Source organism: Salvelinus namaycush, chromosome 32, assembly GCF_016432855.1.
Source record: "Salvelinus namaycush isolate Seneca chromosome 32, SaNama_1.0, whole genome shotgun sequence".
Lineage (NCBI taxonomy): Eukaryota > Metazoa > Chordata > Actinopteri > Salmoniformes > Salmonidae > Salvelinus > Salvelinus namaycush.
This window is the reverse complement of record NC_052338.1, coordinates 12,921,024-12,935,477: the sequence shown is the minus strand read 5'-3', so window position 1 is coordinate 12,935,477 and position 14,454 is coordinate 12,921,024. Positions and strand designations below refer to the sequence as shown.

The 14,454-nt window shown below is 40.0% G+C and overlaps 1 protein-coding gene across 3 annotated transcripts; it reads left to right on the top strand.

The window, feature by feature from the left end:
• The first annotated feature begins 4,917 nt into the window (after positions 1–4,917).
• Positions 4,918–12,144, top strand: LOC120027020 (DNA-directed RNA polymerase III subunit RPC7-like). 3 transcript variants are annotated; one of them, XM_038971863.1, is made up of 8 exons: positions 4,918–5,264; positions 5,767–5,909; positions 6,247–6,376; positions 7,020–7,088; positions 7,470–7,526; positions 10,131–10,201; positions 10,345–10,464; positions 11,349–12,144. In XM_038971863.1, the coding sequence occupies exons 2-8, from the start codon at positions 5,790–5,792 to the stop codon at positions 11,433–11,435; spliced, it is 654 nt and encodes a 217-aa protein (XP_038827791.1). In that variant the 5' UTR covers positions 4,918–5,264; positions 5,767–5,789; the 3' UTR covers positions 11,436–12,144. The 3 variants fall into 3 exon arrangements, with proteins under 3 accessions (XP_038827791.1, XP_038827789.1, XP_038827790.1); XM_038971861.1 differs by lacking the exon at positions 4,918–5,264 and adding an exon at positions 5,376–5,590; XM_038971862.1 differs by lacking the exon at positions 4,918–5,264 and adding an exon at positions 5,376–5,641.
• Positions 12,145–14,454: the final 2,310 nt, after the last annotated feature.

The window sequence follows — 14,454 nt, the reverse complement described above, 5'->3', positions numbered from 1 at the left end:
GCCATGGCCTGCAGAGAGGAGGAGCGTGGCAGCCATTTTGGAGTCTGGCGTATCGTCCCATCTCGGTGCTTGGCACTGGCCTGAAAATGGGGTCATGAAAGCTGCACCCAAGATCCCTCATTGCCCCTCAATGCCTCAAGTCCAGAGACGTCAACCCTTTCTAAACCCAACTTTCTTGTGGTACCGTGAGGGAAATGGTGAGGACTCGTGCTGGAGGTGGCGGTGGCATGTTTTTAGTTTTCTTGTTGTAGAGTTTCTTGATTTTTGTTTTTTTGCGGCGTCTCTAGAAAAGGCTGCGTATCTCAGAGGTACTTGCCCCAGGAGACGATAATTATCAAAAAATTGTGAACAGATTGAAACTATTCAAATATCTATATGGATTATGTATCGATGACAAGCTTGAGAGAAAGGAGACTGATATGGATTTATCTTTAAAATGGGAGAGACGTGGATCAATCATCGTGTTCAGGCAATGCACACGAGATGCCTCATTCTCGAGGAGCACTTTTCTTATTATGAATAAAATAAATAAATAAAACGTTTAAAAAGAGAATAAGAATGTTACAATTCACAGGTCCCCCAAGGTGCGGATGTCATCTGATTGTCTACAAGAGAGTCGGGAGAGAGACCATTGTCCAGAGTGTTCATGTGGACTGTATCAGATGACTTTCAATTGGTTAACCCTCTTACTTTTTTCAATGATTTGAACAAGTTCGTTAACGCTGGCAGTGACAAGTGATTTTGTCCATTTTTGCCCCCATTGACCTTTGGGACGTCGGTCATATGAGCATGGTCTCACACGCCGGTCAACACTTACCACTGCCATGTACATTTCACCAGCAGCACTTTCTGTGTTTGTTTGTTTTTCGGTTTGGTTTTGAAGTCCCCTAGACTCACTAAGCCAAGTTTGCTACAGGTCATAAAATACATTTAAAGCAATTTTCAGTCAATGTGCAGTATTTCTCAGAGAGAGGTAGACCAGCAGATCTTCAATTCATTTGGGGTTTGTCTGGCTGGCATAGGAACTAAGTATTTACATGTGCGTCCATGTAGGAGCTATAAGGGGTTTATGGCTAGTGTTGGGAAGATCAGACAGGACTTTTAGTTTGCTAGGTTCAACGTCACAGGTTTCAGTCTTTATTTCAGGATTTTAGAGGATTGTTGAATTATTTACTGCTGTAACTGCTATAAACCATATTTTCAATTTTACCTCTCACTGTATCAGGAATTTAGGTCAACCGTTGAATGACATTAGAAAATTTGCATCTGTAGGCCAATGGCTCAACAGCGTATTATGTCAGTATCTGGTCAAGTAGGTTGTAGAATCAGGGGTTAGGGCACATCACCATCCTGATGGCCATAGAAATACTTAAGTAAAGCCAAAGGACCATGGAAAGATCCATGGCAACACTGCAATAATATTGGCACTTAAAAATATCTCACCTGTATTGTTCACTGGCCTCAAGAGTTGTGGAGTTTGGGGTTTGTCATCCTCTTACACACTGACAACCTGTAAGGTTTGGCTGAGAGATTATGGCATTACAAACACTGTTCGAGTGGAAGCTTTGAGGAGCTGAACCAATCCAGATGGATTCTTTGAAATTGATCTAATCAGTTGATTACTCCATCTCATGATAGGTAACGCTCTACTATCATTAGGTGTGCACAGTTCAGCAGGCCTGACATGAGAGGTTTACATTAAATTGGGTGTGAGCTCTGCCCACTAGATACAGATTCTGTGTATCAAGTCAAGTGCACTCATGCAGTGGCCTATGAAATCTCAAGTCTCCTTTCCTAGTTCTCGTAAGTTATTTATACTGAACACACACCAAGTCATATATGAAACTACCTTTTGGTTTGATTGGCAGGTGCAATATGTAGATGTGAATGGAAGTTTACATTCAGAAGATATTTGTTTTTGTTGCTTATACAATTGTCAATCAATTCCCTCTTGTGGTTGGTTAGAATAGGATGTCATGACTTTTTTTTATATCGGGGTACATTTTCTTTCCCATCCCCTCATGTTTGATTCGGCTGTCTCGTTTTTCTATGTCCTTTTGCTATGAAGCTGGACTTGTATATTGAAGCTCCTTTCTCTCTCTTGTTCTCTTGCAGACTAATAGACGCATCCACACACCTTTTGTAATTTCAACCACAATCTTTTTTTTAAATGTCCTATTTCTGATGTCTCAATTAAGTATTTTTGTTTTGTTTGTTTTATGTTTTCAAGGAAAAAAATCAAATTTAATCAAACATTTTATTGACTGAAATAAAAATTACATGATATTTGCTATGTCAGAACTAATAATGACTTATTGTACATAGGCTTTTTTTTCTCACTTCGAAAAAAAAAAAAAATGGTATATTGTGTAGAAAAGCAAACAAAAAGCCATGAATATAGTGAAGCTTGTCATTTTGTTTTGTGATCACTGTGTATTATTGTGTAACAAATGTGCAAAATGTATGGGATTATTATTATTCTTTCTTTTAGACAATTTTTTCCCCCTGAATGTATGTTTAAAAAAAATAAAAAAAAAATAATTTATAAAAAATGTAGTGTTTGCCGGAAAAGTGATCATTGTTCTGATGGAGTTTGAATCCATTTCACAGGCTTCGAGCTTGAAGAATGTCAGGTTCACGTATGTTTGTTGTATGTATGTATGTTCTATTAGAAACTCAACACTGTTCAGTGTATTTCTTACTTTGGATGAACCCATGCAGACTTCATTTGTGAAAACGTGGCATGATCAAACCACTGACAGACAGTATTACCCCGGGGGAGTCATCAAATCCAAACAGCTCTCTGTTTTGTTGATTTCAATTTCTGTACTGAACTACAGGGCTAACCATGTCTGAAATGACAGGTATAAAAATTACATTTCCTTTTCTTTCTTCCATATGAATATGAAAATATGCTCATGTTTTCCATTGGAAAATATAAATTTAATAAAAAAAGTAAAATGTTTAATTTGTTTTTACCTTTTTAAAATCTAGTGTACTAGGAGCTGTTGGAGATGAGAGAAATCTTGCCCTTATCACCTTTGTTCTGGTCAACGTTTGTTTTGGGGGAATTATCATGTTTCAAACTGACAATATTCAAACTGACTCCCATATAAGGGAGTTCAAGGGTTATGTCTAAAACATTCTAAGGCAGATAAAGCTGCCCATCAAGACAGTGTGGTAGTTATGGGGTGTACTAATTGTGATGTTATTCTTATGGAGGGTTGATCACATTTCCTGGCTAAACAAATGTATTATGTTATTTTATTGGTATCCTTTAATGTACTCTTGGCATATTAGTTATTGTTGGAAATACAGGGAACTTTTTGAAGGGGGGGGGGGTGTATTCATTGCAAATAATTTTCTACATTTGAAGTGAATATGCTGAAGTTTTTCTTTTATACATGTAAAATGAACTGCAATTCCCCAGTTTAAACATTGCATAATGTTGATGTTGTAAATTACATTTGTGAGAAAAAAAATGTCATGGAGTCATTATCAATCTGTATCAATTGAATGGACATCTGGGGAATGGGTGAAAAGAGAATTCATTTTTATCCTAGAAAATAAATCCCTTTTTTGTTTGTTTTATTTCAAATATAAATCCTGACCTTTTGCACATACTTGATATTTAACTGTCTTCAAATAAAAATTTAAAGAAAAAAATATTAATGCTGTTTGAATACTGCCAGTTGATTAATAACGATTATGCATTGACTGAAAAAATAAGCTAATTTTGGAGGAAATAACTTTGTAATATTTATCTCTTGCAAGCTATGTTTAATAAAGGATGGAACGATTTACTTCTGGATTTTATGACTTGTGTTCTACAAAAACATTGTTTTCCTGTGAAGTCTATAGGGGTAGATGTGTAAAGTAATAATTTGGCATTTACATGCCATTTAAGAGGCTAACCTTTTCAGCAACACAACCACAAAGCTTACATGCAAATATAAAACGCACTCAAAACTAAACACACCTGATTAAGAGGAGTTGGGTTTAATGCGGAAGACGAATTTCGGTTGAATGCATTTAGTTGTGCAACTGACTAGGTATCCATCCATCCCCCTTTCCGTCAGTTTCTTACTCAAACAATCCCAAATCTTAAAACGTAAGGAATAATAGTGCTGCATGGTGGCAGTGGGGAGCACGAATATGTTGTGAGACGTTTTTCCTTATAACTCAGACAGAATAATTAATAAATGAACAACTGCTAAAAAACGCTACCACATTTTTTTGTGGGGAAATTGTATTATGCTAGATTAAAGTAACAATTATTCTATAAAAAAGTAAAGGTTAAATTCTAACGTTATACCAGTACAGACAGTAGGGTGGAAATATTGCGCACAGAATATTGTAGCAACCCGCACAGACAGCGGTGTGTTATGTGGTAGGCTATTAGTGGGTTGTGTTGTACTTAACAGTGTTCGCGGGGTCCGACATGCCAATCAACCTGCTATCTGCCAATCACGGGGATGCCTGGAATGTTCTGATGCTGGGCATCCTGGTGTTTGGCGGAGTGGCGTGGAGGGGGGTTGGGCAGGGGGATGGAGCGTTGGAAGTTAAGGCCAGGTTTAGCCGTTGTTCTCTCTCTTACGTCTGGGCTTCACAAGAGGTCACGGTTGGCTTGTGGGGTATCTTTCGTTTATTTGGCGTGGGCTACAGCCAAACAGTAGCCTGTGTAAAGTTGGGTTAATAAACCGTCAATTCGTAAACTCAACCCTCTGTCTGGACAATTGTTCCTTCATGATCTTGTCAGGTCGTTGCAGGTTAAAGGTTAAATTCAAAGGTTAAAGATTAAAGGTTAAATTCTAACGTTATACCAGTACAGACAGTAGGGTGGAAATATTGCGCACAGAATATGTTTCCTGAGACATTCAATGCCGACGGAACACACGTGTACTCCAGTTGAAAACATCCGGCAGTCTGTGCACGTGTGGGCTTACTCAGAAATAATTTTTCATATTATACAGTATAATAAGCTATGTATGTATCAAGAGGAAAAACAACATACGTATTATAGCCTGCACTGTAGTGTATTAGAACGCTCAGCCTGCAAGCCTAATCGTCAGACTAACGTTGGCTACATCGCTATCAAGCCAGTGGATCTGGTTTGGGCTCTGCAGACTGCAGCATTTCTAACGTTACTACTAAGTTAGCTAGCCATTCAATATATTTGGGTTGGATTCTGTTGGGCTTGGTTTTTATACTGTACGTTTCAGGGCTTGGCTCTATATTTCACGATCTCAACTGACACATTGTAGGTACGTGAAAAAGTATAATGTCATAGAATAGCTGCCAAATATAACGTTAGCTTGCTTGAATGCCAGCCAATAATAGCTAGCTGGCTATGCAAACAATGCTGCACTGGAGAGGTCACTTGCCGGCAGTTCAAGTATCATAGCTAACTACTGTAGCTATATATTTTGCTTGCTAAGGATTTGGTGTAATCATGTGTGAAATTAACTTTCGAGATTCCAAGACGATACAGAAGAGTCAGTAGGGCCAGGGTGAAATGCGATAGCTAGCTAGCTTTCTTATTCTGTATGGACTTCCATGCGGTCATTGAGTGCTAGCTACCTAACGAACGGTATCTACCCAAAGTTAGCTAGTTAATGTTACTAGTTACCTGTAAACAAAGGTAAATTGGGAGCCTAGTGTTGGGAGCCCACTCCAAAATGCGAGTTAGATATCCACAATACTGGCTGCTATGTGTATTTGTTAGGCTACATCTATCTGATTTTTTTTCTCCCACGATTCTTTCAGCATTTAGCAACAGACTCATCCCCATGGCTGGAAGAGGCAGGGGTCGTGGAAGGGGACAGATGACCTTCAACCTGGAGGATGTGGGCATAGGAAGGGGGGACAGCCTGCCCCCCACCACCTTTAAGCCCTCACCCCTCTTCCCTGTGAGTGTGCACATGGAGTCAGGGCTTGTAACACAGTCTGGACTCACCTTGCCACAATTGCTTATAGTGCTCTTATCTAATATTGCTAGTAACGTAATGCGTACATGTTTTCTTTTTCTCTTCAAGGCATTTTTCTCTCTGAGGTACATGTACAGTATGATTTGTATGGACACTGTCTGGTTTAGACACATTATATAGCCTTACCATCCTTTAAACGGTTTGCAGTATTATTAAATACTGTATAGTAATTTAAACGTAGTAACATGTTTGCTTAGTGCTTGTGTTGTGGTACAATAGCAACCCAGTCTCCTGATCTGTTCCCTCTCCTTAACCTCAGCCCATGCCAGTCCAGCCTGTGCCCCTGCAGACAGGAGAGGAGGTGGAGTACATGCTTGCTTTGAAACAGGAGCTGAGGGCCGCCACCAAGACCCTGCCTTTCTACATCAGACGGGCTGCTCCCAAAAGAGGTAGAGTAAATGGCAATATCATGATGATTTCAGCAACAACTAAGCATGAGGCTAAACTGTTCTGCCTTTTTGGTCCGATAGTTATCATGTTGTAGCAATTGAAGTGCACATGCACAGATACTCTATGATATTCGGTGAGTACATCGTCTCACCTGCGGTGCTGCTCGTGGCAACATCATATCGCAGAGTCTCAGTTTAAGGGGTGGAGAAATCATAGAATGTTATTAACTCTGATTGAGCTAGCTTCCAAAGTTGTGTGGTTAATATTATTGGTAAACTTTTAAAGAATGTTGCAAGCATTTGTTACGTCATTTGTTGGTGTGAATGAAGTGAAATAGTTTCTCTTGTCATAATTAAATAGGCTTCCCAAAGATTATATAATTGCTGTAATTGGTAGCCCGATTAACAGCTGTCCATGTAAACCGGATTGTAAGGGCAAAGCATGTAAATATTTAAATCAAACTTTTCTATTAGAGCATTCACTATAATCGTATTGTTGAATGCTTGTAAAAAAGTACCCAGTTATGTCAGACAAATGGTATGGTATAGAAGGTTTTGTAATTGTGTTCTACATGTTTTCCCTGGTTGGTATTATATGAATAGGAAATTGTTAGTTATAATCTTGCTGCTGTTTCCCATGTAGATGTCGATCGCTACTCTGATAAGTACCAGAGCGGAGAGCCCAAGGACAGCACCATCGAGTGGAGCCCAGGTGAGGGATGATTGGCTGGGGCTGGTTTGTGGAAATACAGGCTGTTAGAATCCGCACTCAACTGATCACAGAACAGTTGTCTCTTTTATGAACTCTTTTGTTCCCTGTACCACTTTCCTACTGCTAGTATTCTTCACTGGCACCCCTAGCCTAGCCAGACTGTCGGTCCTGTTTCTGGTATTTTCTTTTGATGCAGTTTTGTTATATGTCCAGCTGATGGTGCCAGACAGTCAATTTCTTGTCTGAACTAATCTGATTTTTAATCTTGTGCTGTGGTGTCATTATTCCTCATACTTTGAATGTGATGCATTTCTGGTGTGTTTTATGCAATGCGTATTTTCTATGGTAACGTGTTTCTCTTTTTTTATGGTTCTGTTTCAGACTGGAGCAGATTGCCTAAAGAGCTTTGCATTAAAGTGAGAGAAAATCGGGGTAAAAGTGAGTGCTTTATCTCAAGGACTTGTGTGTGGAATTCAAACTTTGTGTAAGCCATGTATTGTTTTCAATTGAGATTTATTTCTCAGATACTCAGTGAAATTTAATTTACTTATTTGCTTAGCTACTTACTTTGGCCTTTGAATTCCTTGTGAAACATATGCCATTATTGAACTGATTCCAACCTCCTTCTGTCAAGTCCCTAACCAGGTTTTGAGTTTAAGTGAGGTCTGTAAGAATTTATTATTTTTAAGTTGAAACTCATTTATTGCATTTTAATACTTTTTTTTTTTGAATGCTATTTGGAGAACAGCAAAAATTACCCTAGCCATTATCACCCATTCATAGCCTATTAGTTATATAGTTGTAATGTTATACCCCTGAAAGGGGGGAAATATGAGAAACTATTCACACTGACACGTACCATCAACGACGAAACAAAAACGTATGTTTAGAACAGTATTATTTGCATTTTAATGTCGGCCTATAGGGCAGGTAGGCCATGTGGAGATGTTCATATTGAAACAAATCATATTTTTTTAATGTTCATAACTTGTTTGATAAGATTAGTACAGAATTTCTTGACCCAACGTTTGGGAACCACTGTACTAACCTCTCTCTCTGCTTGCTTCCTCGCTCTCTCTGTCTCCTCTGCTTCTTCCTGCATGCATTGCAGCCTGCCTCAGCCTCACCACTGAGCGCCACATGCCCACATCACTGTCTATCTCAGGTTGCCTACTCTCTGTAATGCAAAGTTATTATGAGAACTTATTGACATATGTATTGCTCCTGCTGAGGTAGGCTCCGTTTTAACGTTAGCTTCTTACTTCATCCTTCTAACTGGCTAAGTAATACTAGCCAGAGCCCTTCAACATTACTACAATAGAAGTCCTACGGGCATCTAGCCACCTGACTGACATAAGCGACTATTTACCAGTTGTGAGTCAGTTTCTGTTTGTTTGGGGGATGTCTGTAGACACGGCAGGAGTCGCGGGACGTTTTTAAAATTGCTTTTTGTCTGGTATCGCGCAGACACACTGTCAGCAGCAGCTCTTGTTGCCTACTTGAGCCGGCCTGTGGCGCGAGAGGCTGGAGTTAGCCTTTTGAGAGAGTGGTGAAAATGCTGCTAAAAAGGCAAATCTGGGGAACGCAGGCGAACAAAACCAACAAACAACTGTTCACGATTCCACTCATTCGCAAAGAGGCAGGCGCAATTAGAACTCTGTCAGATCAAAAATATAACTGTTCTGAGCTTTGATCAACGCTGGGAGCAATATTTAGATGTTGACCCGTAATTGATTTTCTTTGTGTACAATGTATATATATGTGTATATATATATATATGTGTGTATGTATATATACAAACACATACAGTACCAGTCAAAAGTTTGGACACACCTACTCATTCAAGGGGTTTTCTTTATTTTTGCTATTTTCTACATCGTAGAATAACACATGGAATCATGTAGTAACCAAAAAAGTGTTAAACAAATCAAAATATATTTGAGATTCTTCAAAGTAGCCACCCTTTGCCTTGATGACAGCTTTGCACACTCTTGGCATTCTCTCAACCAGCTTCATGAGGAATGCTTTTCCAACAGTCTTGAAGGAGTTCCCACATATGCTGAATACTTGTTGGCTGCTTTTCCTTCACTCTGCGGTCCAACTCATCCCAAACCATCTCAATTGGGTTGTGGTCAGGTGATTGTGGAGGCCAGGTCATCGGATGCATCACTCCATCACTCTCCTTCTTGGTCAAATAGCCCTTACATAGCCTGGAGGTGTGTTTTGGGTCATTGTCCAGCAAATTATAGTCCCACTAAGCGCAAACCAGATGGGATGGCGTATCGCTGCAGAATGCTGTGGTAGCCATGCTAGTTAAGTCTGCCTTGAATTCTAAAGAAATCACCAACAGTGTAACCAGCAATGCACCATCACACCACCACCTCCATGCTTCACGTTGGGAACCACAGATGCGGAGATCATCCGTTTACCTACTCTGCGTCTCACAAAGAAACGGAGGTTGGAACCAAAGGTCTCAAATTTGGATGTACCGATCCTGTGCAGGTGTTGTTACACGTGGTCTGCCACTGCGAGGACGATCAACTGTCCATCCTGTCTCCCTGTAGCGCTGTCTTAGGCGTCTCACAGTACGGACATTGCAATTTATTGCCCTGGCCACATCTGCAGTCCTCATGCCTCCTTGCAGCATGCCTATAGCACGTTCACGCAGATGAGCAGGGACCCGGGCATCTTTCTTTTGGTGTTTTTCAGAGTCAGTAGAAAGGCCTCTTTAGTGTGTCCTAAGTTTTCATAACTGACCTTAATTGCCTACCGTCTGTAAGCTGTAAGTGTCTTAACGACCGTTCCACAGGTGCATGTTCATTAATTGTTTATGGTTCATTGAACAAGCATGGGACACAATGTTTAAACCCTTTACAATGAAGATCTGTGAAGTTATTTGGATTTTTACGAATTATCTTTGAAAAGGGACGTTTCTTTTTTTGCTGAGTTTAGTTACGGCCATGCTTCTGTCCTTCGCCATTTGTTGCTATTTTTATTTACTTACTTTTGGTCTAACCTTCATGTTCCATTCTTCTTTCCTAGGACCTACACCTCAAGTTAAACGGACAAAGAAACCTCTTGTAGGAAAAGAGGAGATTCTCATCAAGCTAGAGGTAGGATATTACAGAAACGACTAACCTTTCTTCGAAAGGAGACTAGAGATCAGAAATGCAAACCTTTTAGTTAGTCCTAATTAGGGGCTAATTTGCATGTACCCTGCCCTGTTTTTGATGTTTCTTGGAAACACACTCTTCAGACTCTCGAAAAGAAAGAAGAGGCGGTGAACTCTGAGGAAGAGCAGGACGAGGAGAAAAAGAAGACGAACGAGGAAGAAGAACAGGCAGATGAAGAGGACTATGAGGAAGACTTTGAAGAGGTAAGGGGTAATGGCGACTGATGAGGCCCGTCACATTTTGTACCTTGTTCTGCTTTGAACCTGATTGTTATGGTTAGGGATTTAGTCATAAAAAAAAAGTGAAATGCCAGTGAAGATAATGGTCGGCGAGTAAAACTAATGCTAACAACGCTAATTTATCGTAATAGCTACTCAAAAGCTATTTACAAAATAAAAAAGGTGCATAAATGGTGTCTAAGGTGTGTTTAGGCTCCGTAAAATCCTCACCTTCTAATCAGAAGTTTGTTAGCTGGTAACAGCCATCTTTTGGTCAATAAAAGACGAAAATAAAGATATTGCCGGGCACATTGGCCAACAGCTAATACCCTGATGAAATGCATATCTTCTATAAGTCACCATGGCTATGCATGGAGATTGGTTCAGGTTGTCCTTTTTAATCTTCTGTCCGCTCTTCCTGTCTACCTTGAGCTAGCGCTCTAGCTAGCGAACTTGCCACATTCTATCAACTGGGTCCGGCCTTCAAAGTTTCCCGTGCCATTGAGTTTGTGACAGACACATCTGTATTTATGCAGGCCATAAGTGTTCTATGATGTTTTGCTAGATTAATCTCCCCAAAAGAATACTGACAGAAACGTCATACAAGTTCACAAAGGAGTAATATTTAGATGAAGTAAGATGCCTTCTTCCTCTAATGTATGGTTGAATAGCTATGTCAAACATGCTAAAAACAGCGCAAATCAAACTAGCTAGCTACTATACTAAGGAGGCACAGACAAGTGGAAAAATGAAGAGAAGCGACACTGAAAAAGATGTTGACAAGCCAGTGGACCGGGGAGCCATTGTTCACTTGGTAGGCTATCATTCCTCCTCGCATAGCTCAATGATCATCATCATCTGTGTTCCAGGATACCGACTACATCATGTCTTACTTTGACAATGGAGAGGAGTTTGGAGGGGACAGTGACGACAACATGGACGAAGCCACCTACTGAGAGACCGTAAGAGTGCTGATAACACTGAATAGACAAAAAGAAAAGGCTTTGAGTTATCCTCCCTGCGGACATAGTTACAGTATTCTAATTACTTGTGGAGTCATTGGCCATGGGAACAAAGACATTGACCGGTATAGTCTAAAACATGGAAAGAACAATATGCTGCTATCTGATAACCTAGATCCAAGACATGGAAGATGGTGACTGCTGGTGGAAACAGTGGCTCAATGTAGACATCTAGAGAGAATACTCAGACATTTTCTTATTGTGTGTGGTGATTTAAAGTGCCAAAGATACTAACTAGTCATACTGACTGTTCCCCTTTCTTCAGCTATGTTGAGGTAGTAATGGGAGCTGATGTATTTACAGGCTATTGATGCCTTTTATAACTTTAATAGATTTTATGGTTTTAATTAACACATGTACAATTGCAGTAGTCTGTGGTTTTTAAAGTAAAGACATGTTTTAGAGAGGTATTTTAGCTTTTGTAATTCCTTGGTGTAAGTATTTTTTTAAAGTGTATACGACAATCAAATGTTGGCTAAGACATTGAAAACAATAGTTGCAATCAAAAAAAATGGTGTGTATTCTTTTTAAATATTTTTTTCCTGTAATGTCAAATTATGTTATGCAAATTGACAATTTGAAAGTGTTGAATTTGAGTCTAAATACATTTTAAAGAACCAGAGTAAATATTTGTTTGTATCAACCAACCAGCAGATGGCATATTATTCCAAGGTACATCAGGTGTGGTGTATCTTCACTGTGTGTAGTTGGTAGGTTATGCAGTTAAAAAAGTTATTCACCATTGCCAATTTAAAAGGAGCAGGGATGGAATTGGGTGTGAACGTGTGTAAACTCATGACATGTTAAAAGTATTTTTTGAGCTGAATTCCTGGTAATTTATAGTGGTGAGCTCCCAGAATGTTTTTTTTATACTACCTGTTAAAGGGAGTGATCCTCCATTTCCTTGAACAGCGTGTGTGAAAAACCCAGCAGCGTTGCAGTTCTTGACGCAAACCGTTACGCCTGGCACCTACTACGCTAGCCCGTTCAAAGGCACTTCCTTTTTTTTTTTTGCCCATTGCACACATACACAATCCCTGTCTCAAGGCTTAAAAATCCTTCTTTAACTTGTCTCCTCCCCTTGATCTACACTGATTTGAAGTGGATTTAACAAGTGACATTAATAAGGGATCATCATTTCACCTGGTCAGTCTGTCTTAATGTTTTGTATACTCAGTGTATGTTTTCATCTAGTTGCTAAGGGAAATGATACCCATTGCTACTGTGTCGGGACCTAGTCCTGTGGTTAGTTCCTTTTTAGGAACAGAAGACTGTGTAGTCAGCATAGGCTGTGCGCAACAAATCAACTGCTTGTGTGTGTAAGCCCACTCTGCATAGCCCCTGGCTACTTTTTAAATGGATACTTTGGGATTTTGGCAATGAGGCCCTTAATCTACTTCTCCAGAGTCAGATGAGCTAGTGCATACCATTGTATTGCAAATGTTTTGGGTGTGGAATTAAACGTTTACAGTAGGCCTACTCTATCTAAAGGCAAGGGAAAGACATGTAAACAGCACAACTTCCTCAGATATGTGTGTGAACTAACCAGTTGAACACGTTGCTTCATATCAGGTCAACTTTGTTTGCCTTACATTGTATTGCCTATGGTTTTGTGGTTTAGCCTGAGGTAAGGAGTACAGTTCCTCCAAAGGAATAGTTGCTGCAGTCTTTATTGCTTTCAGTTCAAGTTATTTAGTGTCACATCTTCTGAAAAGTGAGTAATATTATGTACCGAACAAAAATATAAACATAACCGACATCAGTGGTTTAATGCTCACCTTCAATAGCCACTGGCACGCTGGAGAAGTGTGTTCTTCAACTGTACCAGGCAGATGGCGTTGCGTGGGCGAGCGGTTTTCTGATGTCAATGTTGTGAACAGAGAGTGCCCCATGGTGGCGGTGGGGTTATGGTATGGGCAAGCATAAGCTATGGATAACGAACACAATTGCAATTTTAATACACAGAGATACCGTGACGAAATCCTGAGGCCCATCCTTGCCATTCCTCCTCCGCCATCACCTCATGTGTACGATGGCGTGTTCCAGTTCCCACCAATATCCAGAAACTTCGCACAGCCATTGAAAGGAGTGGGACAACATTCCACAGGACACAATCAACAGCCTGATCAACTCTATGCAAAGGCCAGTATCTGGTCACACCAGATACGGACTGGTTTTCTGATACACACCCCTACTTTTTAAGGTATCTGACTGTGACCTACAGATGTATATTTGTATACACAGTCATGTGAAATCCATAGATTAGGGCCTAATTAATTTATCAATTGACTGATTTCCTTATATTAACTAACAAAGTAAAATCTTTGGAGTAAACTCCAATTAGGGGAGGGGTGGTAGGCTTAGGGGAAAATAAAGTAAAAATATTTTTTAAAGTTAAATCTTTGAAATTGTTGCATATTGAGTTTATATTTGTGTTTAGTGTAGGATGAGTTTCACAAAAGCATGTAGCAAATGTTCTCCTTTGCATACGCAGATCTAACCCCTGGCAAAGATGTCCCCTCCTGTTGTTGTCAACTCAACTCATAGAGCTTGAGTCTTCTTGTCATTCATGAGTTCAGTATCTGAGCCACAGCCATTGGTGAACAAAATCAAAGCTCTGTGGGCCTTTCTATTCATGGTGGCAGCCCCTCCCACTGTCATATACAGAAGGAGTGGAGGCGACGATGCTCCTCTGCCGGTCGGTCACACCACCATGAGTTCTGTTTACAAACCTGCATATCTCACTTGCTCTTCTTGCCGGATGACTCCTGCAATGTGTTTTTCTTCCTGAGGGAAGACGGTATACTGTACATGCGTGGCCCACACACAGTTTTGTTCTGTACACTATGCGGCATGGGTATTTCTAAAACAACATGCATGTTATTCTTACGTAAAACTCCTCCTATGATCACAACTGATCTCCACTGAGTTGGTAGTGGTTGGTAGTTGGTAG

Excerpts from the sequence above, each read along its gene's own strand:
- LOC120027020 (XM_038971861.1), top strand. The coding sequence starts at position 5,557 with ATGCGGTCATTGAGTGCTAGCTACCTAACGAACG. Across the intron at positions 5,910-6,246 it reads AGCCCTCACCCCTCTTCCCT|CCCATGCCAGTCCAGCCTGT; the intron begins GTGAGTGTGCAC and ends CCTTAACCTCAG. Across the intron at positions 6,377-7,019 it reads ACGGGCTGCTCCCAAAAGAG|ATGTCGATCGCTACTCTGAT; the intron begins GTAGAGTAAATG and ends TTTCCCATGTAG.